General features: G+C 43.1%; 1 protein-coding gene across 1 annotated transcript in view; it reads left to right on the forward strand.

The window, feature by feature from the left end:
• OTOA (otoancorin) overlaps positions 1-26,991 on the forward strand; it is a 57,374-nt gene that overhangs the window by 22,377 nt on the left and 8,006 nt on the right. The window contains exons 12-23 of the mRNA XM_075994882.1: positions 1,799-2,014; positions 4,781-4,948; positions 5,696-5,836; positions 7,308-7,366; positions 7,563-7,680; positions 9,583-9,656; positions 12,071-12,206; positions 13,153-13,343; positions 16,568-16,661; positions 18,164-18,293; positions 19,774-19,961; positions 23,223-23,378. Of these exons, the coding sequence (XP_075850997.1) occupies positions 1,799-2,014; positions 4,781-4,948; positions 5,696-5,836; positions 7,308-7,366; positions 7,563-7,680; positions 9,583-9,656; positions 12,071-12,206; positions 13,153-13,343; positions 16,568-16,661; positions 18,164-18,293; positions 19,774-19,961; positions 23,223-23,378 (1,671 nt within the window). The remainder of the gene's footprint in view (positions 1-1,798; positions 2,015-4,780; positions 4,949-5,695; positions 5,837-7,307; positions 7,367-7,562; positions 7,681-9,582; positions 9,657-12,070; positions 12,207-13,152; positions 13,344-16,567; positions 16,662-18,163; positions 18,294-19,773; positions 19,962-23,222; positions 23,379-26,991) is intronic.

Consider the following 26,991-nt stretch of genomic DNA (forward strand, 5'->3'; position numbering starts at 1 on the left):
GGCTGCTCTGGGGAACATGCTGGGCACGGCCAGTGTTCTCAAACCTGGCTCTCCATTAGTGACAGCCCTGCCAGGTGCCATCTGGGGTGTGGCCTGGGTAGGGCATGCTTTTAAAGCTTCTCAGGTGATTCCAACACAACCAGGACTGAGAACCCTGGCTCAGAGGGTCATTATGAGTTCTTAGACCAGACTTCGGACAAATTAGCAAACGCAGACTGTTTCTCACATTCCTTCCCCTCCATTTCTTCTCTCTTCTTTCTTCTGTTCAAGTTTCCATTCTGCTGCCCTTCTCTTCACTTCTTATGGTCTTTTTCAAAAACATTTTTTTTTAATTTGAAAAGATGATGTGATAACAATGTCAAAGACAATTTTGATAAAGCCATCGATAATTGCACAGCAGTTTCCCACGCATAACCATAAGGTCCCCAGTCACATTCGACATTTGACATTATGGTCATCTCTCTTGGTCAATGCATATTTTTGTTTTCAAGGAAAAGAATCACTTCTAAGCAAGCAGGCAAACACAAGAAAATAAATGTATTTTATGGCCACAGGGGTAGCTGTGGGAGCCAAAAAGAAAGTCAGATGAAATTAGAGATGAGGGAGCCCTTTGGATCATATAGCTCAGCAGATCTCAAACTGGAGGGTGCATCGGGGTCATTGTTAAAATACAGATTGCAGGCCCCATGCAAGGTGATTCAGGAGGTCTGGGTGGGGCCTGAGTATTTGCATTTCGAACAAGTCCCGGGTGATGTTGCTGCTGCTGGTCAAACTCTATATTTTAAGAAGCACCACTCTAGTCCAGCGCTTCCTTTCACAGATGTGGAAACTAAACTCTAGGGAAGGGGCACTGCTGAATTTAGAGAACGCAGGTGCTGGGACAGCTGTTTCTTCTATTTTGCTCTTCTGCCCCCTAGTGGCTATTTCAATATTGCCTGGAGCCATTCTGTGCACCTGCCTGAAATGAATATACGATTCATACAAAGCCAGGTGTTAAAACGTGAACTGTTCTAATTTTTTGGGACATAGATCATGTTCCAGTAGGTAAAAGTTTATCACCTTCCTCACCAGAAGCAGTTGAACAACACACCTGACTATAACTAGGAAGGCATATTGTCATAAAATGATTATTAAAATGATCATAGAAATGTGCAAACATGTGCAAGAAATAATTTTAAGTGAAAAATGTAGAAAAGAAAACTGCTTCTGTTCACATTACAACTCTGTGCAAACTACATACTGCCTCTATATTTAAAAAAAGACATAAGAAGCCTTGGAAGCATAAATATACACCCAATTGCTAATCACGGTTATTTTTATGAGATAGGATTTTCAGGGGACTTTTACTTTCCTGTACTGTTGAGAATTATTTTTACACAGATTATAAATTGTCATGAAAAAGCTCCTGGCTATTCCACGAAAGAAAAACAGTCATATATACAGAAATAAAGTTCAAGGTCACCAGAAGAATATAGATGCTACTGGAGTGTGGTGGAGTTACAAGGGAATGAGATTTCCTTCTGCCATGCTTTAAGGTTGATTTAATAACAAGTTAATATTTAAATGCAGCACATGGCGAATTTGTGGCACGTGAAAACCAAGGCTGGCGGAAGTGTCCTCTGTGGGGTGACTCACCATCTGGGCATGGCAGGAGCCCCTTACCTTCCTCACCCCTGGGCCAGAGGCTTTGATGGGGCAGGGTCGGGGAGCTGTGCAGTCCTGACCCTCCAGGATGTAGTCAGATGGAGCCACTGCCCTGCTTTCTATCGACGCCCATTCCAGTTTGCTCTCCCTCCAGCTCAAAGCCAACCTTCTGGACATTGCCACGGAGAACCAGACCCTCAATGAGACCCTGGGCTCTTTGTCGGATGCGGTTGTGGGTTTGACCTACAGTCAGCTGGAATCCCTCTCCCCGGAGGCTGTGCATGGTGCCATCTCCACCCTCAACCAGGTCTCAGGTTGGGCCAAGAGTCAGGTCATCATCTTGTCTGCCAAATACTTGGCCCATGAGAAGGTCAGTTGGGGCTTTTAACTCTTCCTTAGTGGCCTGAGGCTCAAGGGCGTATTAGTTTGCCCAGCCTGCCATAACAAAATGCGATGGGTGGGGTGCCTTAAACTTCAGACATTTCTTTTGCACAGTTCTGGAGGCTGGAAAGTCCAAGGTCAAGGTGCTGGCAAGGTAGGTTTCATTCTGAGGCCTCTTCTCCTGGTTTGCAGGCGGCTACCATCTCACTGTGTGCTCACATGACCTCTGAGAGAACAAGTTCTCTGGTGTCTCTTCTTATAAGGGCACTAATCCCATTGGATCAGGGCCCCACCTAACCCTAATTATCTCATGACCTCATCTAACCCTAGTGACCTTTTAAAGGCCCTACCTCCCAATACCATCACACTCCGGCTAGTTCAGTCCATGACAGCCAGTTGTACACACGCAGCAGGGACAACCACCTAGTAAGAAGATGGTGCTGAGGGGGATAACCTAGCTTCAAATCCTCACTCTGCTATTTACTAGCTGCGTGACACTGGGCAATTTGATTGACATCACTTTGCCTCAGTTTTGCTATTTGTAAAATGGGGACAATGATAGCCTTTACCCCATAGTGTTAAATGTGTTGCTGCAAAGATTATGTGAGTTGGTGCACATAAAGAAGCTGGGACATTAGGTGACATAACAGAGGTCAAGCTCACTAGGAATGTTAGCCAGCACTGAATTGTGGACTGATGGGTGGGGCCCATCCCAGGATTTTCTTGCTTGTGGTTGAGCTGCTAGCACATCCCTCATCGTGGGATCAGGGATGATGCTGTTTTATCCCACTCTTGGACTACAGAGAGGGAACTGTCGGGGCAGAAAGTCCTATTTCGAGGGGACAGCAGCCGTAGTCCATGCTCTAGCTGCTCCTGGAGTAGCAAATGGACCTTCTCTCAGGGGGAATTAGTTTCCCTGTGCTGGGTTCTGTTCAAAGGGCTCCAGACTTGAGTCCTAAGCATTTGGTGTCCTTCTCTTTCAGTTCACACTCACAGACACGTCCCAGGATGCAAACTGGCTCATGAGGATTGGATTGGGACGGATTCCAATATAACAATAATAACATATATTAAGCACTTGCTGCCTTCTGTTCTAAGAGAGTTAATCATTTACTCTTTCCAACAACCTTGTGAGGTTAATAGTGCTATAATCATCATCTTCCAGTTCATTCGTGTGGGGTACAGAGCGTATAAGGGAATTGTCAAGGCCACACCAAGGGGGCGCAGCTGGGATTGAGGCCAGGGCATCTGGCTTCGGAGCCTGCTTGCTGAACCCCGATGCTCACCACCCCCATCATGGCTCTGGAACCATCGCCCACTCATTCTCACTTTCTGACGCAAGAACAAGGCCAGCCCATTCATCATGTCCCCTCTAGCCTCATGTGACTTTATTTTGAAGGCTTGAAGACCTTCCCCATTTCTGGACCTTGCCTGGGGGCCCATGGGTCTACCATGACAGTTCTCTGTGAATCCGATTTTAGGGAGCTGAGAGAGACTGTTTGTTCCCCTCCAGCCCTGAACAAAGTGGTTGACCCTTCTCTGACCTCCAGCTCCTCCTGAGGGGCGGGGCCACTTTTACTGAGAAGCCAGGCACTCAAAAGTTCTTGTCTTCTTTGGGGACAAGAAGAGACTATCCATTCTACAGAGAATAACTGAAGGAAACCGCTCACCTCTCTTTTCATGGAACCCATCCCTAATCGTATGGAAAACCATCTAGCATCTTCACTACAAAGGAGGGGGGAAAAAAACCCAAAATAATTTTTGATAGGAAAGCCAGCTCCAATAATATTTGCCACAAAATATCAGACTTGCATCCTGAAAGATTTCTTTATTTCAACTTAAAGCTTCTACCTGGAAGTAGATGAGTGTGGGGCTTTGCTATGCTAGGTGACATAAATGAGAAAAGTGAGCTTCCTTTTCTTAAGGCTCTGCAAGATGGGCAGTGGCCAGAGGGAAAAACCCCTGGCCCACTTAACGAGGTGGTTTCTGCTTAGTTCCTGCTAATTTTGCCAGATGGAAATTTGGGTCCAAGATTTCCTGATGTTCAGATTAAAACAACAACAACAACAAAACCCCAGAAACTCAAATCTGGATTTTTATGGGAGTTCTTCCCATGAAACAATTTAGCTTAAAAATTAAAAACAGGCCAGATGCGGTAGCTCACGCTTGTAATCTAAACACTTCGGAAGGCAGAGGTGGGAGAATTGCTTGAGCCCAGGAGTTCGAGACTAGCCTGAGCAACATAGTGAGACCCTGTCTCTAAAAAAAAAAAAAAAAAAAATATTAGCCAGGTGTGGTGGCGCATGCCTGTAGTCCTAGCTACTTGGGAGGCTGAGGTGGGAGGATCACTTGAGCCCAGATGTGAGAGGTTATAGTGAGCGATGATCACATCACTGCTCTTTGTCTCCTGGGTGACAAAGTGAGACCGGCTCTCTAAAAAAAAAATGAAAAATTAAAAACAATTTTTAAATGTTGTCCACTAGTTTCAGTTAAACACAAAAAAGTCCAGTACTGGGCAACTGTTTCATGGGGCACTGGTTTTTGATATTTGTACTATGGCCTTGGATGGTGCAGTGCATATACCATGAATCTCGCTCGTGGTTTGAAATTTGACCCTCTTTCCTGATAGAAGGAAGGGAGGTCTGTGGAGGCAGCACCTGTCTCGCCCCTAAGGTGTCGCCCATAGCAGGCTCGGTGCCTGTCTGAGAGGCGAAAGGCCGGAGCAGAGCCTCACGGCGCGGCTGCCCCCTCCCAGGTGCTGTCCTTCTACAACGCCAGCCAGATGGGCGCCTTGCTGGGCGGGGTCAGCACCCAGGCCTTCCGCAGCATGGACTGCAGGGACCTCCCGCAGGCCCTGAGAAGCACCGTCGCTCAGCATGTGTCTGATCTGTCACCTGCCCAGCAGCAAGGTGTCCTTAGCAAGGTAAGAGGAAGATGTCTTGTCCTCAGGCACGTGGCTCACAGGGGATGTGGCTTGGGGGTTATGTGGGTGGGCTGTGACTGTGGGCCGTTGATTCAGGGCTGGGATTACCTCGGCCACTGGTACGTGGGGTTGTTCTGCCTCCTCCTGCTGCCTCAGCTTCCCTCCTTCCCAGGGAGGGCCCTCTGCTAATGCCAAGATTCTTCCCTGTTGCTCTCCCTGCTAGTCCAATCTGGAAGACTTTTCTTAGATCAGGTTTCTTAATCTGATAATGTTTTAAAAGTTTGTCAAATCTAAAATTGAACGCTGAAGTTCTCAGAGTACTCCCGCAAGCCCTTTCCACGGTCCGAAGTCGTGCCTGTGTTCCTTTTTCGCTTGGTGGGGCTCTTGGACGTCTTGCTCTCTCAGGCCTGCTCTGTCCAATTGCAAAATCTGTTAAGAAACCAAACCTAAGGGGTTTGGCCTAAAGCACCCACCTGTGCAGATAGCAGTAGCCCATGGTGTTAAAATAGTGTGGGTTTTTGAATAAGACAGACTCAGGCTTGAATCTCACTTAATGACTTTCAACCAATCATCCTTCAAGTCTCAGTTTTCTCACCTGCAAAATGGGGCGAGCGATAGTCTCTATTTCCTAGGCTGCTGGGTGGGTCTGATGTGTTTTATTACCCGAGAAGCAGTGCCTGGCTCTTCACCCAGAGCTCAACGCACCTTTTACAAGGTGATCATTATATTTCTTCTCACTTTTGGCAGATGATCGAAGGAGGAGATCCTGCCTCGGGCATTGTGGAGATACCAGGGGCTTTCTTTAAGGAAGTGTCTCTTTTTGATTTACGGAGGGAACCTGGATTCAACCCCACAGTCCTGAAGGACAAGGAGCTTCGGAGGAGCCAGGTATGCCCATGAGGCTCACAGATCGATCCTGGATTTCTGACTATCTGTCTTGTGGGAATGGTCTGTTTTAAGATTAATTTGGTAGAAGAAATTTATTTCTGTGTGATGAAACCCAGAAGGCAGAATAGCATAGTGTGAAGAAGTTAGACAAGAGCTGAGAGTGAATTCTGGCTCCCATTGGAGAAGCTATTGCTCTTTACCTGGCCTCAGTTTGCTCATGTGCAAAATGGGGATAACTTCTCATGAGGATCAGTGGGATATGCCACTTGGGCAGTGTGCTGGAAATATTAGCGGTTACGATGTGTATTATTAAAAGCCGCCAGTGCTGAGGCCACTTGGAGAGGATGGTGCTGTTGAAGGATGCACTGCCTTAGAACTGTCCTTGCTTCCTTCTCATTCATTGGCCTTCATTAGATCCACTCAGCAAATGTTTGTCGAGCGCCTTAGCAACCACGTGCCAGCCGCTGCCTACAGAGCTGAGAATGCAGAACTGAGCAAATCGGACGGAAATCCCTCTCTGCTCAGGGTGTCTCTTGAGGTTGGATGATGTTCCCGTGGTCAGTTGCTGTGTCATGAACCACTGCCAAATTTAGTGATGGAGGTGATCATTTTATTTTGGAAAAGACATCCTGCCACCGATGACTTCAAGATACTTTCGTCTCAGCAACTGAGTTGATAGAATTGCCATTTTCTGAGATGGGGAAGACACTGGAGGGTCCCAGAACTTGACCGTGTGCCCAGAGAAATCTCTGGGGCCACACGCAGCATCCAGGACATCCTCCCCACTGCTCCTCCTTCCACCTGGGTTTTTTTTGCTGCTTCCAGGCTCTCAACTGCCATGTCCGACGCTAGCTCATAATTTATTCTGTTTGGGGAATTATGTTCAAAGTTTCAGAGTCTATAAAATAGATAAATGTAGTACTTGATTGCATCTGCAAGTTAGGGATTCTGTAAAGTTACGCTCCTTAAAACAAATGACTCCCTTGCCTACGATGCACCGTTCTCCCAGAGTGCTCATCCGGGAGGGCTCGGGGGGAGTGCGGGCTGCCAGCCGCAGGTCTTTTTTGATGGTGCCTTTCAGCCCTTCCTGGCCTATTCATCCCTCCCTTCCACTCCCTTTCTGGGGTGCCTGGTGTTCAGAAACTAGCAGGTGGGCATTTAAATAGGGGTCACAGAGAGTCCTCAACCAGTCAGAGGGCTTCACAAAGTGCAGAAACTCCAGCCCGGCTGTCTATGGCTTTGCTCTTCATTTGCCTCTTGGAGTATACGGAGGGCAAGAGCCAGGGCTTTGGAATTACTCTGACACTGGTTCAAATCCTGGCTGTGGTATTTAGCAATTGTGTGGTCCTGAGTAAGTAACTTGGCTGTCGAGCCTCCACTTCTGCATCTGTAAAATGGAGTCACAGTGCCTTCCCTGCAGGGCCTTCCGGCGCTGGGCACCCAGTGAGTGCCAATCCTTCTCTTCCCTCAGGCCCTGTTCCTGTATGAGCTTCTGTTAAAGACCACTGGGAGGCCCGGGGAGCTCCTGAGGTAGGAGAATGTAACTCCGCCTGGGAGCCCACCAGGCTCTTTGGAGCCTTTTGCTAGATGAGCCTAATTGCTCAGGAGGGAGAATTGGACAGTTGTGGCTGTAGCCTGTGTCAGATCACATCTGCCTTCTCTTGCTCTTTCTTTTTTCTCTCCTCCCCACCCCTTTCTCTCCCAAGTCTGTTGTTTTGTTTTCTAGTGCTGGGCAGCTGGTCAAAGGCGTGACGTGCTCGCACATTGATGCCATGAGTGCTGACTCCTTTCTGGCTCATTTCCGGTATTTTGAGAACAATCTCTTCCTGCTTTCACCGTATCAGGTACCGTCAAAGCATGTTCCTGCGTCTAACTCTCTTCCTACCCCAACCCCTGGGCCTGGATTGGCTGTGGCACCCAAAGATACTTATGCCAGAATTACTCAGATGCAAGGATGACTTAGGGCCAATTATTGAGCCAGGTTTTCTCCAGTTTCTTTTCAAAAAGCTCCAAATACCCACATCTATACAGCCAAAGTTTCAACAGATTAGTTGTCCCATACTCAAATTTGAACCTTAAAAAGTATATTTTTAAGGTGTGCCATTTTGCATGTTCATAATTATGTTCTGCTGGGACTGAAGGTAATCCTTCATCTAACATTCCTACCGTTTCCAGGGTAGCCGTGGATGGGAAAAAGACTCTAAGAGCATTTTATTTTACATTTAAAACTTCATTTTCCAAAAGGTTATGGAGGCTGTTTAACCCTTCGAGGAGGCTAGAAGCAGTAAGTGATTTTTCACAGTATCTGAACTAGTAAAAATGGGCCTCAAAGAGTTTGAGCTTTGAGTGTGAACCACTGGCACATAGAGTCCTGAGGAGGTGAACAAACGGATAGACAAGGCACCTTCTCACCTCTGGCCTTGTGTTTCAGACCTGGATGAAAAGTTTCCAAAGAGTGGATTCTCTCCCTGAGCACGAGGAAGCATAGTGCTTGGTGTATAGTCCTTTGAGATCATTGTAGGAATATGCAAAGTTTTAAGGAAGCCCTGTCATTCCCTTGGATTATTTATTCTGTTAGTGGTTCTCAAACTTGAGCTTGCATCCACATCAGCGTTGTCTGGAAGGCTGTTAACACACAGATTGGGGGCTTCAATTCCAGAGCTTTTCATCTGGTAGGAGAGGGATGAGGCCTGAGATTTGCATTTCTAATCAGTTCCTTGGAGAGAACCATTGAACCATATTAAGAGTCTTGCCCAGGAGGGGAAGCCAATAACTGAGCAAATGGATGGAGGTCAGACCCACTTTAAGGAAGAACTACATGTCTGAGCAGTGAGAGTTGCCTCGACATGGGTAATTCCCTACACTTCTAGTTCTCAGAACCTTAAATACCAGTTAGTTAGGAAATTTGCCTTTATTGTTTACATTTTTACTGAAAATACATTGTTATTATAAAAAAAACAGAGAAAGTAAAATTTCCCCAATTTTTCTCTGGAGCAGTGGTTCTCAGCAGGGTACCATTTTGCCTCCTTGGGGACTTTTGGCCATGACTAGTGACATTTTTGGTTGTCACAACTGAGGGGGCACTATGAGCATCTAGTAAGTAGAGGCCAGAGATGCTGCTCAACATCCTACAATGCACAAGACATCCCCCCACAACAAAGAGTTATCTGGTCCAAAGTGTCTGGAGTGTGGAGATTGAGCAACCGTATTCTAGAGGTAACTGCAGGGAAAAGTTTGCTATCGACTTTGAGATTTTTTTTTGATATATATAAAACACATTTACATGTGATGTAAAAAACACCTATGAGCTCATCCTATACACACTATTCTGTTTAACTTTATATATATATAAAATGGCATAGATATCATTTAATGTTAATATATGTAAATCTACCTTATTAAAAAAGGTAGTTGTGTAGTATTCCATTGTATGGATATACCATAATGTACTTAACCAATCCCCTATGGAGGGACATTAAAGTTATATCTCACTTTCTTGCAGTTGTGGACAAAGTTGTGATGAGTATTCTCATACTCAAATTTTTGAGTTCATATTGTTTTGCCTCAGTTCCCTCATCCATAAACTGGGCACAGTTAGAGGTACCTGCATCTTAGGGTGCTCCATTACTTAAGTGAACATATATAAAGCACTTAGAAAAGTGCCTGGCATGCAGAAAGCACTATCTGCGTTTGTTCTTACTGTTGTTGGACTGAATTTCTAGAACTAGAACTGCTTAATCTTTCAGGTTAATTGTTTGGCGTGGAAATACTGGGAAGTTTCCAGGTCGTCTATGCCGCCTTTCCTCTTGGCTGTGCTCCCGTAAGTGAACATCAGCCCCCCTTTCTGGCTCAGCAGTAATATTGGTGTGAATCACCCACGCCAAACCTCTGGGTTTTCTTGAGGCAGAGTGGGGAGGGTCTTAGACAGTTAAGCCCTTGAGAACCAGGATGTAAATTCTGAGCCTCACATAGTTATTCAGAAAGACCCTCTTCCTTTTCCTGCCATTTAAAAACCAAAGTGAAAGCAACCCAAGCCCGAATCAGTGTCAGTGAGGCAGTTCCTGTCTGGGCTGGCCTTGCTGTGGAGCTGGGCCAGGCTCCAGGGGAATCAGACCTGGGTGATTTCTCCTGCTATGGTCCAGCATGGTCTGGACACTGTCTCTCTCCTTTTCTCCTTCTTTCTTTCCCTCTACCTTCTTTCGCTATTATTATCTTCATTCAGTCAAAAAAAAATGTTTATCGAGTACTTTCTGTGTGCTAGTTCTCAGATATAGTTAAATTTTCCTCTTATGAGCACTTACAATCTCATGGAGGGGGAAATAGATGAGTGATTTATATAATACAAGCTGATATTTGGTTGAAAGCAACAGAACTTAAACTCAAACGGGCTTAGGCAATAAAAGGGAATTTTTGGTTCAGGTAATGGGAAGTCCAGGTGGGCATTTCAGGGATGGCTGGATCTAGGGGCTCACTTTACGGCACGCCGCAGCTATAGCCGTAAAAGCCTCCAACAGTTTGGGCTCCTGGACCAATCAACCGCGAAGCTGGGCGGGGCTGGGTCTTGGGCCGCCTATCAGTGAAGGGGGCGGGGCACAGACCGAATCGTCCCCGCGCGACTGCTCAGATCGAGGGGCTCAAATGAAGTCATCTGTCTCTTGTCCAAGCTTTCCTCTATTGGTCTCACTGTCGGGCAAGTTCTTTCTCCTTTGTACTCCTGGCAGGTCCAAGGTTACATTTTTCCAGCTTCATATTCAAGGTTAAGAAAAAACTTTAGTAGGTGGGAGAGAAGAAGGCCTGAGAAGTAGGGAACACAAGGTCATATAGGTCTTTTTGTGACTCCCTGAGATGTTTCACTTATATTCTGGGCACAGCCATCAGATTTATGTTTCAGAAAGATCATTGCCACTGCCCATGTAGAGAATGGAATGCAGGGGGCCTGAGTGGAAGGAGGGAGACAGTGGAAGATTATTTCACTAACCCAGACCTTGCCATGGTTGGCTACTTCCACCCTCCCATGTCTTGGCCTAAATTGTGCTGCCTTAGAAGGGGCCACTCTCATGCTCTGTTACAGAGCCATTTTATCTTCTTTCTTACAGTTATTATTAGCTGAAATTACCTGTTCTATTCATTGGTCTCTGCGTTTCTTTTCCCTACTAGAATTAAGCACTGTAAGGGTAGGGACCCCTTATTCCTGACTGTATTGGGGCCTAGAACTGTGCCTGACATACAGCAGATGCTCTGTAGATATTTGCTGGATGAATGAATGAAGAAATAAACAAGACAGCGGTACTGGGAATGGAGAGGCTAGAGCAGATTTCAGTAATATTAAGGAGATAGCAATGATGGATTTTGAAAGAGAAAAAGGATTCTGAGATAACAGAAGAGGAAGAACATGTTTGGTGAAGATGTTAAATCTGTCTTTGTTTGGAATAGTCAAGTGGTGAGGATGTGTAGGCTGCATGGGTATTGTGCAGTTTTTCTCAACCCTTATTTCATTACTGCCTCCTTAAGGAGAAAAATTAGTAATTTCTCCCTATTGAGGGAAATTATACACTAAAGAAAAATATTTTGTTAAATATTAATAAATTAATATTAATTAATAAAGGGTTGAGCTTTGGTGGGTCACAAGTCCTTGTCATAACCAAGATTTTTTCCACATCCCTCCCCCCAGAACCAGTTTCTCCCTCTTGAGGGTGACATTATCCCTGTTGAGAATACATGATCAGGAGCTTGGGGTAGAGTTATGGGCTGAAGATGACAGAATTGAGAGTCATTTCTCTTTCCACTCTCTTTTCCTCATCCTTCTTCCTTTCCATTCTAGTCTCTCTCCTCTTTCTTCCCTACTTTTTCTTTTCTTTTTCCTCATTTCCCCTCAACCAGTCCACAAGTCAATATTTTTATGGAAATGCCATTTTCTGATGAGAGTTGCTGGGGCATAGAAGAAGAGCATCATGGGAAGCTTGTTTCGGGCCAATTAGAAGAGGAGAATGATGGGAAATTTGTTTCCCGCCCATAGAAGAGAAGCATGATGGGAAGCTTGTTTTTTGTCCATAGAAGAGAAGCATTATGGGTGGGAGGCTTGCTACATGCCACAGGGAGCCACAGCATCACTGGGGGGAACAAACATTTAAAGAATATCCTTGTGATGAGCTCTTGGGCATGTGCACCCTGATTTCGAAGCAGATATAGAACAGCCACTGTTTTCTTCCTCTTGTTTTCCCCATCTCTCTCCAGGGCCCGCTACCTGGCTTCCATCCCGGCCTCCCAGTGTGTGCCCTTTCTGATCAGCCTGGGGAAGAGTCGGTTGGACTCCTTGGTTTTAGATTCCCACAAAAAGACTTCAGTCCTCAGGAGAGTGCAGCAGTGCCTGGTAAGGAAACTCTTCCTGGTTGTCCCTTCTCCTCTGGGTGTTTGTGGCTATCCTGGAGACAGGCATCCTGGGGATCTGGCTGGGATCTTGAGCCTGTTGTGATGGCGGGAAGTCTGACTTGTGGGTCTCAAAGCTGGCTCTGAGTGAAGCTGCTGGTTGGGACAGTCTTGGCTGTTGGTTCTAGAGACTCCCATCCCAGGGCCTAAAGCAGAGAGGCCACGCTGGAGGACTGCAGAGAACATAGTACACAGACTGGGTTGTAGACATACTTCCTCCAGTGACTAGTTATGTGGCTTTGGGCAAGTCACTTCCCCACTCTGAACCTAAGTCTCCTCATCTGCAAGGTGGGTGCAATAGCACAACCCTCATAGCGTTATTGAGGGCATGCGATGGGCAATGTCCTGTTTAATGCAAGGCACATGTGAATCCCAGCCTTGCCACTAGTTGGCAGTCTCTTTATCTTTAAAAAGTGGATAATAGTGCTTACTTCTTACAGTCACTTTGAAGATGAAAGGATTGAGACCTGTAGACACTCAGGACAGTGCCCCGCACATAGTAAGCACACAGTACATGTCAGCTATTTTTGTCAATTTGAGAAAGAGCTTTAAAGGCTTTCTAGTGTCACAAACTTTGAAGTGCTGGTTTTATTGCTGTTGTACTAATATTATAATGGTGGTTTCACTCTGGAATATCATCAGAATGATAACAAGTATGACAGCAGCCCTCATTTATTGAGGGCTCCCCATGTGGCAAGTCAGGATTTCTGAGATTCCTGAGAGCTGCATCCCTGGGGGACAGTCCCCCAGGCCCCGCTACATCTCTAGTAGCAGAGTAGGCAATTCAGATTCCAGAACCTTTAAGAGGTATGGATTTGGGAAGTGTTTTTAAGCGATCATGGTCTTGGGTTCTGCTGGATCTGCCCATCAGCTCCACTTGTTGGTTTCAGGACGACTCCATTGCTGATGAGTACACTGTGGACATCGTCGGGAACCTGCTGTGTCACCTGCCAGCAACCATTATTGACAGAGGCATTTCCCCCAGGGCTTGGCTCCCTGCCCTGCACAGACTCAGAGACTGCCCAGACCTCAGCCCCGAGCAGAAGGCTGTGGTGAGGTGCAGGCTCCTGGAACAGTACGGGTGAGGAGGGGCTGGGCGTGACTGTGGGGGATGTGCCAGGCGAAGGGATACCCCACCTAGGCCCTCCTGGCCTCCAGACAGAGTCTCTGGCTTAGGATACGATTAAATACTTACACTTATTCTGGAAATGTGACTTTTCTTCTTTTGGCTTCAGATTCCCTGTAAAGTGGGGTCCATAGTAGCTGCCCCGCAGATCATACATGGTTGTCACCAATGCAACTTGACATATGAAGGAAAAGAGTTTTGAAAAGATAGCACTTTGCACATGCAAGATGGTGGTATTATTATTATTATTTAAAGACTATTTTTTAGAGTAGTTATAGCTTCATGGCAAAATTGAGAGGAAGGTACAGAGAGATTTCCCATATCCCTTTGTCCCCATACATGCGCAACCTCCCCATTGTCAACATCTGCCACCAGAGCAGTACATTTATTACAATTGATGAACCTACTTTGACATTATTGTCATTACATTGTCATTATCACCCAAGTTCATAGTTTAAATTACAGTTCACTCTTGGTATTGTAGATTCTGTGGGTTCAGACAAGTGTATAATGACATGTGTCCACTATAATAATATCATAGAGGATAGTTTCGCTGCCCTGGAAATCCTCTGTGCTCTGCCTGTTCATTCCTCCTTCACTGCTAACCCCTGGAAACCACTGATAGTTTTGCCTTTTCCAGAATATTGTGTAGCTGGAATCATACAGTGTGTAGCTTTTTCATATTGGTTTCTTTCACTTAGTAATATACATTTAAGTTTTCCCCATGTCTTTTCTTGGCTTGATGGCTCATTTCTTTTTAGTGCTGAATAATATTTCATTATCTGGATGTACCACAGTTTATTTATCCATTTATTTATGGATGTACCACAGTTTATTTATCCATTTATTTATCCTACTGAAGGACATCTTCCTTGCTTCTAAGTTTTGGCAACTGTGGATAAAGCTGCTCTAAACATCCATATGCAGGTTTTTGTGTAGAAATAAACTTTCAACTCCTTTGGGTAAATACCAAAGAACGTGATTGCTGGATTGTGTAGTGAACGTGTGTTTACTTTTGTAAGAAACCACCAAAATGTCTTCCAAAGTGGCTGTATGCTTTTGCATCTCCACCAGCAATGAATGGGAGTTTCTGTTGTTCCACAATATTATTATTGTTGTTATGGAATAATAATAATAATTATGCAAATAATGACACTATAACCTCTGGGTGATTGAGAGCTCCTTGGGGGAAAAAAAACTAACTTTTCTTTCAAATGTAGAGTTCTCTGAGGTTAGGTGAGATCCATGAGTAGTACCTAGTCATCAGTCAGTGTTTAGACAACAGTTTTCTGAGTAATGCTTGTGTCCTGGGCACTGTACTATTATACAGAGTTTAAGAGCATGGATTCAGGAGCCAGACTCTTTGGTTTAAAAATTTCCTTCTATCACTTACTGTCTGTGTGGCTTGGGAAAAGTTACTTAATCTTTTTGAAGTTTAATTTTTGCATCTGTAGAATAGGGACAGTAATAGACTCCACTTGGTGGTTGTGACAATTAAATGAGTTAATACAGGTAAAGGACATAGCACAGTGTCTGGCCCATAGAGCTGAGTATGTGACAACTGTTTCACTACCAAGACTGAACGTACAGTGGTTATTAAGATAGGCATGGTTCTCGCTCTCATGGAACTTCTAGTCTAGTGGTATAATGTCTTTATCAAAGAAATAAGAGTGGAGGCTATTTGACCAGGGTGATTTGCCTTGATCCTAGAGAGGGGCTCTTAGTGCTAATTGGGAAGACCTTTTCTAGAGATGTCTCCAAAGATAGTGTGGTGCACTTTTGCTGTAGATATTTATAGTCTGTCTAGAAATAACAGTGGATTCTGGGTCAGTGCTGTTACCTTGCCAGGTTCATGAGAAAAGATTTTTTCTTTTTTTTTAAATTAATTTCAGCATATTATGGGGGTACAAATGTTAAGGTTACATATATTGCCCATTCCCCTCTCCCCCCTTGAGTCAGAGCTTCAAGCGTGTCCATCCCCCAAACGTTGCACATGTTACTCATTATGTTTGTATATACCCATCCCCTCCTCCCCCTCCCACCTGCCCAATGCCGGATAAAATGTTATTCCTATATGTCCACTTAGGTGTTGCTATGTTAATACCAATTTGCTGGTGAGTACATGTGGTGCTTGTTTTTCCATTCTTGAGATACTTCACTTAGTAGAATGGGTTCCAGCTGTATCCAGGAAAATACAAGAGGTGCTATATCACCATTGTTTCTTAAAGCTGAATAGTACTCCATGGTATACATATACTACATTTTATTAATCCACTCATGTATTGATGGGCACTTGGGTTGTTTCCACAACTTTGCAATTGTGAATTGTGCTGCTATAAATATTCGAGTGCAGGTGTCTTTTTTGTAGAGTGTCATTTGATCTTTTGGGTAGATGCCCAGTAATGGGACTGCCGGATCAAATGGTAGATCTACTTGTATCGCTTTAAGGTATCTCCATATTGCTTTCCACAGAGGTTGAACTAGTTTCCAGTCCCACCAGCAGTGTAGGAGTGTTCCTATCTCTCCACATCTACCTCAACATTTATTGTTTGGGGACTTTTTGATAAAGGCCATTCTTACTGGAGATAAGTGATATCTCATTGCAGACAAGCTTTTTTCTTGCTATAAGAGAAGACTTATGGTAATTTAAAAGAAACGAGTATGTTATTATTCTTCTATTGAGGAAGGAGAGGAAGGAAACAATGTGATGTAAATGACAGAAACTCAATAATTCAATTCAAACTAAATGAGAATTTATTGAGTTTAGAAATGGAATGTAATGGAAGACTATAGGGGTGGATTTCAGGCATGGCAGGATCTGGGGTCTCAAATGATGTCATCAGGAATATGTTCCTCTATCCCTCAGATTTATGTTCCTTGGTATGGCCTTTATTTTCTCCACTTGGTGACAGGAATATCTTCCAATATTCTCTCTACTATGAGAGATACCAGAAAAAAGAGAGCTTCTTTGGTAGTTCCATCAAAATTCCCAGGCATAACTCTGATTGGTCAGCCTATATCACATGATTTTCTTGGTCAGGGAAGTGAGTGTGTGTGATTGACAGCCTCTCCAAGTATGAAGATGGTCTGTTCCTGAAAGAAAGGATGTGGGGGCAAAAGGGCAACAGATGCCCACCATAGCATGGCTTTTCATTTTACTGTTTATTATCTCTTTTTAGACTTCCTCAGAACTGGACAGCTGAGACTACAAAGGACTTGGGACCCTTTCTAGTACTTTTCTCAGCTGATGAATTAAGCCCTATTGCCACAAAGGTACCTCTGTGCCCCATATTAAGAGGGTGAAGGAATTTAAAGGGGAGAGAAAGTGTGGTCAGTAACATACCATTTGGTTTGCTGCCAGTCTGTGATTCTGGAATCTTCTTCTCTGTCTCAGAGGGCTCAGATGTTTCCAGCTCCATGTCAGGATGCACAAGCTTTAGGAAAAGGAAATGAGGCAGCAGCTAAATGAACTATGGGCCTTTATCATGGTGTTCTAGGCAGATGGATGCAGCCTGGGAGCTGTCATTTAGCTACCACTCTGCCATTTGTGTATGTCTCACATGCATGTCTGCATTTACACCCACCAGTGCCCTATGCCCAGGCACATGTATGTCCAATGTATGTAGTCACATATGCAAACACATTTAATGCAAAAACTAGTCTTTATTGTATATCAGCTTTGGGCATAGAACTCTGCTTGAAGTGACTCTCTAAGAGTTAAACAGTCTAGGCCAAGAGACATGCAGAGCACAAATCAGTCATTTTTTGCTACATAACAAAGCCACACAGTCTCACTGGTATATAACAATAAGCTTTAGTTCTCGCTAACTGATTTGTGGGTCCCTGAGGCAGCCCTGCTCTATAAGGCTGTCTCTGGGACCTAGGCTATCTGGAGCTGCTGCTTCTCACTGTGAAGGACTGAAATTCCAGAAAAAGGGAATGGATGAGTACAGCTTTCCTTATGGCTAGGGCTGGAAAATGACATGCTGTCACTTATGCCAAATTCCAATGGCCAGAGCAAGTCACATGACCAAGGCTCAAAGGGGCAGAAGTAGGCCAGCCACGTAGGGCCTGACTCTAATTCTGAAGATGAGAATAGAACCAGGAACTACATAAACTGAGGTGCTGACTCTTTGGGCAGGTGGGACACAGTGACTCTCTGTATGCAGAGATGAATTCTCTGGGCTCATGGGCAGGTCTCCTAATGACATCGCAAGTCTTGACAAAGTGTGTTAGTTCTAGTTGAGAAATGGCACCTTCTCCATGGGAACCCAACCCCCCCGTTCTCTACCCAGAATCCAGACATAACCCTTCTTTATCTCCTTTTAGTGATAAATATAAAATATTTATAAATATAAAAATTTTAAAATAGCACCAAACCAATATGGGGTAGGCATGCTTACAGTTCTTGTGAATATTATCAGCTTGCTCTGGTAATGATGCACCATTTAACAGTCCCACAGACAAATGAGTACGCAGCTTGGCCAGCATTAACTATTATCCCTTTATCTTATTTTTGGCAATCTGATGGGTAAAAAGGGATATATGCTTATGTTATTTAGCATTTATTGGATTATTATTAAGGTTGAGCATCTTTTTATAGGATTCTTTATAGAGATCACATTTGTTGGACTAGAGATTAAATTTATGTGAGAAGCTGCTATAAAAAAAAACTGAGGCAGCAAGTAGTGTTATGATTTAAATTCTGATTTAAATCTTAATATGCTTTAATTAGTATTTGTCCCTCTTCTTTCATGTTCTTTAAAATCATGCAGTTTCCTGATATGCTTCAACAAACAGCTTCCAAGTTGGCTGGGACCCTGCCCCCTAGAGAATTCCTCTGGGCTGTCTTTGATTCTGTTCGGAACAGTAGTGATGGGAGTCCTAGCTCTGATGCCATTCCTGGTGAGTGTTTCTTGGGCACGTGAGCCTGGGCCAGGGTGGCCGTGTTCTGGACTGAGTCTCCAACATCAAGAGGCCTCCTTGTTCAGGGAACTGGATGAAATGTTTGCAAAGCAATAGACTAAAAATCCATGGGCAAAAGAATTATATCTTTGTAATGTGATTTGGAATCATGTCCCACATGTCTTACCCAGGCGAATAGGTGTAATGAGTGAATATGCTCAACAAGCACTTCAATAGGATTGGCTTAAAGGACCAACATGGATTAGTGGTTACACATTTCAGGGATGGGACTCCCAAGCCTGCCACTTAGTGGCTGTGTGACTTTGGGTAAGCTCTTTGCCCTCTCTGTGCCTCAGTTTTCATCCTCTGTAAAATGGGGATAATGAAAGCCTCTACCTCAATGGGTTATTGTGAGGATTAATAGGTTTAAACCTATAAACATGTTCACAACAGTGCCTGGCATGTAGGAACTGCTTGCTAAGATATTTTTTATTATCTTGCTGAGATATTTTTTATTATCATTACTGTGCACCCACTAAGTATGGACTTGTGCCAGCCACAAGGAAACAAAGTTAATCAGACCCAATATAATAATAGTTGACAGTGAGTGCTTGCTTTTTCATTCATCCAACAAATGTTTATTGAGCACTGACTATGTGAACAAAACAGAAATCCCTGCCCTCACAAAGCTTCCTTTCAAATGGGGAGTAACCAGACATTAAATTCTGCACATAAGTAAAATGCATGCTTGCAGTATGTTGTATGATAAATGCCAAGAAGGAAAATAAAGCAAAGGAAAGAAGTCCGGAGTGTCAGCAGGGGGATTGTCATGTGAAAAGAGAACCATTAAGGAAGATCTCATTGAGAATGTGACATTTGAATGAAGACCCAAGGAAGTATGGCGTGGGCCATGTGTATACTTGGAATTAGAGTCTTCCAGGCAGAGGGAGGGTGACAGGAGTGAGAGAGGAGTGGTAAGTAGAGGCTGGTGTGGTTGGCTAATGCCTAACATGTATTGAGTGCTTACTGTATGCCTGGCACTAAGTGCTATATATATATAACACATTTAGTCTTCACAACTATCCTAGGGGGTGATTTTAATCCCTATTTTATAGACAAAGAAACTGAGTACAGAGGGGCTGAATAGTTTTGGATTTGAATCTAAAGTCAGAACTGTTTACCACCCGCTCTTATTGGCCTCAAGGGGTTTGTAGACCAGTTATAATGTTGCAAAGCTTTTGTGCATGTGGAAGTACAAAAAGCTGGCATTTCCATGATTTTGTTACCAGGTAATTAGCAAGAAATGGCAGAAGTGGGATTCATACTGGTCCCTGGGTCTCTGCTTTTAACTTCTACACTATACTGCCTCTCGTGAATACATCTTACTGGCGGATGAAATTATTCATTTCAATAAAGAAACAGACTAACATTTCCTGAAATTCTTTCCTCTGCTCCTTCCCTGCATCTCCGCTTTCTTCAGGTTGCCATGGAGTCCCGGCTCCTTCTTCAGACGATGTCTTCAAGTTGGCTGAAGCCAATGCCTGCTGGGCCCCGGAGGACCTGCTCTGCCTACAGGAAGACACATTCATCAGGAACGTGGAGCTGCTGGGGGCTGTGAAGGGGTTCAGCCTGCCTCAGCTGCTGGCCCTGAAGGAGAAGGCAGTACAGGTGAAGCCCACCTCGGGGACGAAACATTAAACAGGGGGGGAAACCCACACCCAAAACCAGATCAGCGTTTCTGCACATTGAGCTCTCCTCGAGGAGTTTTCGCATGCATTATCCTGTTGAAATTTCACTGCATCAGCTCAGGGATGTGGTTGTGATCTCCTCATCTGAGAAACGGGGCAAGAACTAGTTCCTCCCTCTTAGGGCCATGGCAGAGAACAGGATGAGATGTGTCTTGGCATCTAGCAGGTGCTCAGTAAAGCAGGTTCTGTGGCTGTTCTCATGGCTCTGACCAAGCTGGTTCTCAGGAATTGTGCCTTTCTTCCTTCACTTGGGGAACTCCAGCTGCTGCTCGCACTGGCTTTTCTTAGAATCTGTTGCAAATTCATCTGAAAACATAGCGGAAAGGAGTAAAGAGCACTGGAAGTAGTTTGCCATCATTAAAAAGGTCCCTTTGAGTGACTTGTTTTAGCTGTGCAGATAGTTGTGGAGTATCTAGTTACCTTCAGGGGGTTAAAAAAATTACATTTCTTAATACTATATTTATAACTATTTTTTATGTAAATCAAGTTTATTGTAGAAAAGTCAGAAAATTATAAAGAAGAAAATCAGTCATAATTTTTTACTAAGAGATAAGCACTGTTGATATTTTAGTATATTCATCTGAAGCTTCCCAGACTTCTGTGTATGTGTATAAAATATAGTTATATATTTCATATGTATATTTCATGTGTATTCACATATATGTGACAAAAAGTGGTGTCACCATCATCTATTATTCAACAACTGGCCTTCCACACCCAACAGTACAGAGTACATATTTTTCTGTCAGAAATATAAATCCATATCAGTATTTTAAATAGCTATGTAATACAGTTAGCTTTCTTAATCCACAGGTTCTGCATCTTCAGATGCAATCAATCACAGATTGGAAATATTTGGACCCCCCAAATAAAAATACAACAACACAACAACAACAAAACAAATGAAAACCAGGCCAGGTGTGATGGCTCATGTCTGTAATCTTAGCATTTTGGGAGGCTGAGGCAGGAGGATAGCTTGAGGCCAGAGTTTGAGGCCAGTCTGACCAACATAGTGAGACCCCATCTTTACAAAAAAAAAAAAAGAAAAATAGGAAAAGAAAAAGAAAAAATAAGCTAGGCATGGTGGCTCATGCCCGTAGTCCCAGCTATGGGGGAGGCTGAGGCAGAAAGATTGCTTGAGTCTAGAAGTTTGAGGTTGCAGTGAGCTCTGATGATGCCACTGCACTCTAGCCCAGACAAAAGAGTGAGACCCTGTCTCAAAAACCAAAACCAAAACCAAAAAAACACCCAATATAGTATAAAAACTATTTATATAGCATTTACATTGTATTGAGTATTATAAGTAGTCTAGAGATGACTTAAAGTATATTGGAGGATGTGTGTGTGTAGGTTACATGTGAACACAGTAACATTTTATATAAGGGACTTGAGCATCCTTGGATTTTGGTATCTGTGGGGTCCTGGAACCAATCCCTAGTGAATACCGAAGGACAACTGCATTTCATTTATGATTGATCCTTTTTTTTTTTTTTTTTTTTGAGACAGAGTCTTGCTTTGTTGCCCAGGCTAGAGTGAGTGCCATGGTGTCAGCCTAGCTTACAGCAACCTCAAACTCCTGGGCTCAAGCAATCCTACTGCCTTAGCCTCCATTGATCCTTATTTATTTAGCTAATTGTTAGACTTTTAGATTGTTTGTGTTTTTTAATGCCTCAGGTATGCATTTATACATAAATCTTTGGGCACTGGTCTCATTATTTACTTAGGCTCAATTCCCAGAGGTGGGATTTCTGGGTCAAAGAGTATAAATATTTTAAAACTCTTTGATACAGATAGCCAAATTGCCCTCTCAAAAATGTGTACCAATTTATATTCTCGACCACAAAAAACAAGGGTATCCTTTTCCTCATATCTTTCTAGCATCATAAATGATGATTGTTCTACTCCTTGTCAATATAATGAGCCAACATGCTCTTTGATTGTTTTTAATGTACATTTTTTTGTTTTTTTATTTTAAATTAAACATTTTTTCTTCAACCCATTCAAGGTGGATACTTCTTTAATTATAACTGAGAATAAACTTTTCCCCATATGTTTACTTCTTCTTTTGTGAATTACCTGTTGATGGTTTTTGTTTCTTTTTAAAAACAAATGTAATCATACTTTCCTTATTGATTTATAAGAGAGCTTTATATATTAAGAAGATTGGCCGGGCACGGTGGCTCACGCCTGTAATCCCTAGCTCTCTGGGAGGCCAAGGTGGGCGGATTGCTCAAGGTCAGGAGTTGGAAACCAGCCTGAGCAAGAGTGAGACCCCGTCTCTACTATAAATGGAAAGAAATTAATTGGCCAACTAATATATATAGAAAAAATTATCCGGGCATGGTGGCGCATGCCTGTAGTCCCAGCTACTTGGGAGGCTAAGGCAGTAGGATTGTTTGAGCCCAGGAGTTTGAGGTTTGCTGTGAGATAGACTTACGCCACGGCACCCACTCTAAAAAAAAAACAAAACAACAACAACAACAACAAAAAGATTTACCCTAAGTCTTTTAAAATTTTTTATGAAGGTATAGTTGACATATAAAAGTTGTATATATTATAGTGTACAACAGGATGTTTTGATATATATATATAGTGTATATATACTTAAATAATTTATACTTAAATGAAGCAAAATAACATATCCATTACCTTACATACTTGTCATTTTTTGTTGTGAGAATATTTAAGATTTACTCTCTTCACAGTTTTCAAGAACACTGTATATTATTATTAACTATAGTCACTATGCTGTACAATAGAGCTCCCTATATCTGTTTTAAATGATGTCTTTGTTCAGGCTGCTACAACAAAATATCTTAGACTGGGTAATTTATAAACAGAAAATTCTCACAGTTCTGGGGAATGGGAGTTCTAAGACCAAGGTGCTGGCAGGTTCGGTGTCTGGTGGGGACTTGATTCTCATAGATGGAGCCTTCTCACTGTGTCTTTACATGTTAGAAAGGGACTAGCTAGCTCTTTGGGGTCTCCTTTATAAGGCACTAATTCCATTCATGAGGGCTCCCCCATCACAACCTAATCATCTCCCAAGGCCTTACCTTCTAATACTACCACTGGGGATTAAGTTTAAAAGTGTGAATTTGGTGGAGGGACACAAACACTCAGATCACAGTAAATACCATCACTAATGTTCAGTCTAATCTATTTTCTCTTTCACCCAAAGGTTTGGGACACGCCTTTATACTGGAGAGAACACCATATCGTCTCCATGGGACGCATTGCTTTGGCTCTTAATGAGAGTGAGCTGGAGCAGCTGGACCTCAGCTCCATAGACACTGTGGCTTCCCTGAGCCAGCAGACAGAATGGACCCCAGGACAGGTTGGTAGATGCCACTGGGTCTTTTAAATATTCCATTTCTCTCTTAGTTTTGCCTATGTTTTCCTTTATATCTCTGAACATACAGTGTTTATAATAGCTGCTTTCATATCCTTGCTGCTAATTTCATCATCACTGTCATTTCTGAGTCTGTTTTTATTGACTGATTTTTCTCTTAGTTATGAGTCATATTTTTTTGCTTGTTTGAAGCCTAATAATTTTATTTGGATAATGGGCATTGTGAATTTTACATTGTTGAGTGCTTGATTTAGTAGTATTCCTTCAAAGAGTATTGGGCTTTTGTTCTGGCATACATTTAAGTTACTTTCAAGTCAGTTTGATCCTTTTTATGCATCCTTTTGAGCTTTATTAGAGTGAATCCAGAGTGACTTTTATTCTGTGGTTAATTTACCCCCATTACTGAGAAATGATTCTTTTTGAAGATTCTGCCTAATGCTCCATGTATTTCAATACCTCTCCACTCTGGCTGGTGGGAATGTAAACTATTTCTGTCTTGATATGAGCTGTGGGGCTTGCTCAGCCTACGATTTTCTGATGACTCTTTCCTTGCCTATGTGGAATTTTATTACTTGCATGTGCAAATAAGCACTTAGTATTCAAGAAGGCATATCTTCAGATTTCTGGAACTCTTTCTCTATGCAGTTTCCTCCTATCCAGTACTTTGCCCACAAATGATAGGTGCCCTGGACTCTGAACTTGGATCTCTGTATCTTCAACTCAGCTGGATCACTGGGCTTGTTTAGGTTCCCCTTTCTGATCCATGGCCTGGAAATGGCCTTAGGGCAGTAAGTGAGGGCAATTGTAGGGCTCACTTTGTTTGTTTTCCTTCTTTTAGAATTATGGTTCTTTGTTAATATTTGGATACAGTTGTTTCTTATATTTTGTTCAGTTTTCTAGTTGCTTATGGTGGGAGGACAATTCCTGTGTCAATTAATCCTTCACGAGATAAAGAAGTTCTCCCCAGAATTTTAATTTTTTCAACTGGGAGAGAATTTGAGGATGACTAATCCACGGTACTGCTGGAAAGGGAAGTCTTAGCTCTTCTATGTTATCTTCCTTCTCAGGCAGCTCTCTCTTGGTGGTCACTTTCAGCACTGGGCTTATATACTACCTAATTAGCTACCTTACGAAAATGGTCCTCTTTATTAGTTTTTGAAAAAGTCCCAGCATTAACTCCAGTCATATCGTTGCCTACCCCCATGCAATCCAGGCCTGCAAAAGGGAGTGAGTCCATCTCACCATGGCAACATGGGCTCAGAGTGGGCTAGGGTATGTGGTAGGTTGATTAAAGCCCCCCAAAGATGTCCACGTATGAACCCCTGGAACCTGTGACTGTGTTACTTATGTGGCTACAGAGACTCCGAAGATGTGATTAATTTAAGGATCTTGAGAAGGGGAGGTTATCCTGGATTTCTTGAGTGGGCCTGATGTAATCACAAGGGTCCTAAAAGGGAGGCCCGAGAGCCACAGATATGGATGATGTGATAAGGGAAGCAGAGGGATGCGGAAGGAGATTTCAAGGCGCTTTGCTGCTGGTTTTTAAGACTGAGGATGGGGCTACGAGTTAAGGAATGCAGATGGCATCTCAAAGCTAGAAAAAGCAATTAAATGAATTCTCCCTAGAACCCCCAGAGGGAACACACCCTGCTGCCCCATTTTAGGGTGTATGATCTCCGGAAGTGTCAGGCAATAAATATGTATGTTTTAAGCCACTGATTTTGTGGTCATTTGTTACAGCAGCAGTAGGAAGCCATTATAATACAGGGTAGTTCTCCAAAGAAAAAGTGTGGCGTTGCTATTAAACATGGGGAGAATGGATGCCGAGCAGGCAAAAGCAACACACGTCCCCTGCTCTCATGAGCTTTTTGTAAGCAAGGTTGTGCTTGTCCTTTGACTCTGTGTGGTGCCATTTAAACAGAGTACAGGGCGAATGGTGCCCCCTGGAGTTGGGAAACATGGAGGGCCTGGCTGTGAAAATTCAATGAGTTAATACATAGAAAACATTTTGAACAATATCTGGTACATACCATAGTAGTCAATAAAAATTAGTTGTTTTCATTGTTGTTGTCATCACTGCCATTGTTGTCATTGTCATCATCATCATCACGCTCCCTTTCTCTGGGTTGGTTTCCTCATCTGCAAGACGAGAGGGTTAGACCCAACAACGTGAGGTTCCTTCCACTCGGATATTCAATAATCTTGTGGTTCTGTGACTCTAAAACTGGTTTTGACTAGTTTGAGAAGTGCCATATCACACTTCTGCTATTAAAATCATTCTATTTGCAGTCTGGGAGAAACAGAAAAATATATCCAACTGAGAAACTAGGGTATCTCTTTCCTTTTGCACCAATTTTAATTCCCGTGGATGGCAGTGAGATTTATCAATATGTTTGAAGAGGATATGAAAACCTAACATTTGCATATATCATTTGCAGTCAGTTCCTCAACTTTAGCTCCCAATCAAACCCTTAAATGCATGTTTCTAGATTAATAGTCAGACCTGATGGAACTACATTAACAGATAGTTCAGCTTAAAAACCAATATAAGGGAAAAAAACCATTATAGAAGCCAGAGAGATGAACAGAGAGATTGAAATCTTACAGCTTTTCATTTTTCAGCAGTTAATATTGCCTAAAAGTGTTGGTATTAATTGTCTTGGAATCATTACATATACTCTGGTCTAGTCATTCAAGGAAATGTATTTTGACTTATCACCTTACAGGCTGAGCTTGCATTTTCTGGGTTTCGGTGGCAAGGACAATTTAATACCACATATCAAAGTAATTTTATTTGAATTGTATTTTTGCACTTTCATCTTAAAATGAGCATGCCTGATAGTTGGGGAGCACAAATTGCTATGAGTCAACTAGTGAAACCCGGTTATGAAGACTTAATAAGAAAAAACTAAAGGCTGACTTGAATCTCCATCTTTTCTCCATGATCACACATCTTCACTAGCTAAGAGAGTAGGCTCTGGGGTCAGCCTGCCTGGGTTTTGAGCCTAGAACCATTATTTTCTAGCTGTGTGACCTTGGCCTCATTGCTAAATCTCTCTGTGCTCTCTGTGCCTCAGTGTGCTAATCTGTGAAATAGGGATAATATTAATACTTACCTCCTGTTGGGAGGATTAGATGAGATAGTATGTATAAAGTGGTCAAAATTGTGCCAACATACAGTAAGCATTCAATAAATGTTAGCTATTATTACTTTGGGTACACGTTCCAATTCAGGCAAAGACATTCATGTCTAATAATGGTATTACTGAACATCCCCTCGCCCCAGTAGTAGCTATGAGCCTTATAATCATAGAGAACAACTTACTAAAGACACCGATCAGTCTGGTTTGCAGAAACATAGGAAATCTCCCTGAAGCCAGGCCATTACATGAAGGTAGCAAAACGATGCATTTCAAAGGAGTATATTGCCTATGACTTCTATAGGTCGCTCCCTCAGATATTCATTCATTCATTCATTTACTCAGAAGTACTTATTGAACTCCTACTGTGTGGCAGGCATTGTGATAGGTGCTGGGGACACAACGTTGAACTACCCATATATGGTCCTTGTCTTTGGGGAGTCTGCTTGGTGACACAG

This window comes from Microcebus murinus, chromosome 19 (assembly GCF_040939455.1).
Source record: "Microcebus murinus isolate Inina chromosome 19, M.murinus_Inina_mat1.0, whole genome shotgun sequence".
Lineage (NCBI taxonomy): Eukaryota > Metazoa > Chordata > Mammalia > Primates > Cheirogaleidae > Microcebus > Microcebus murinus.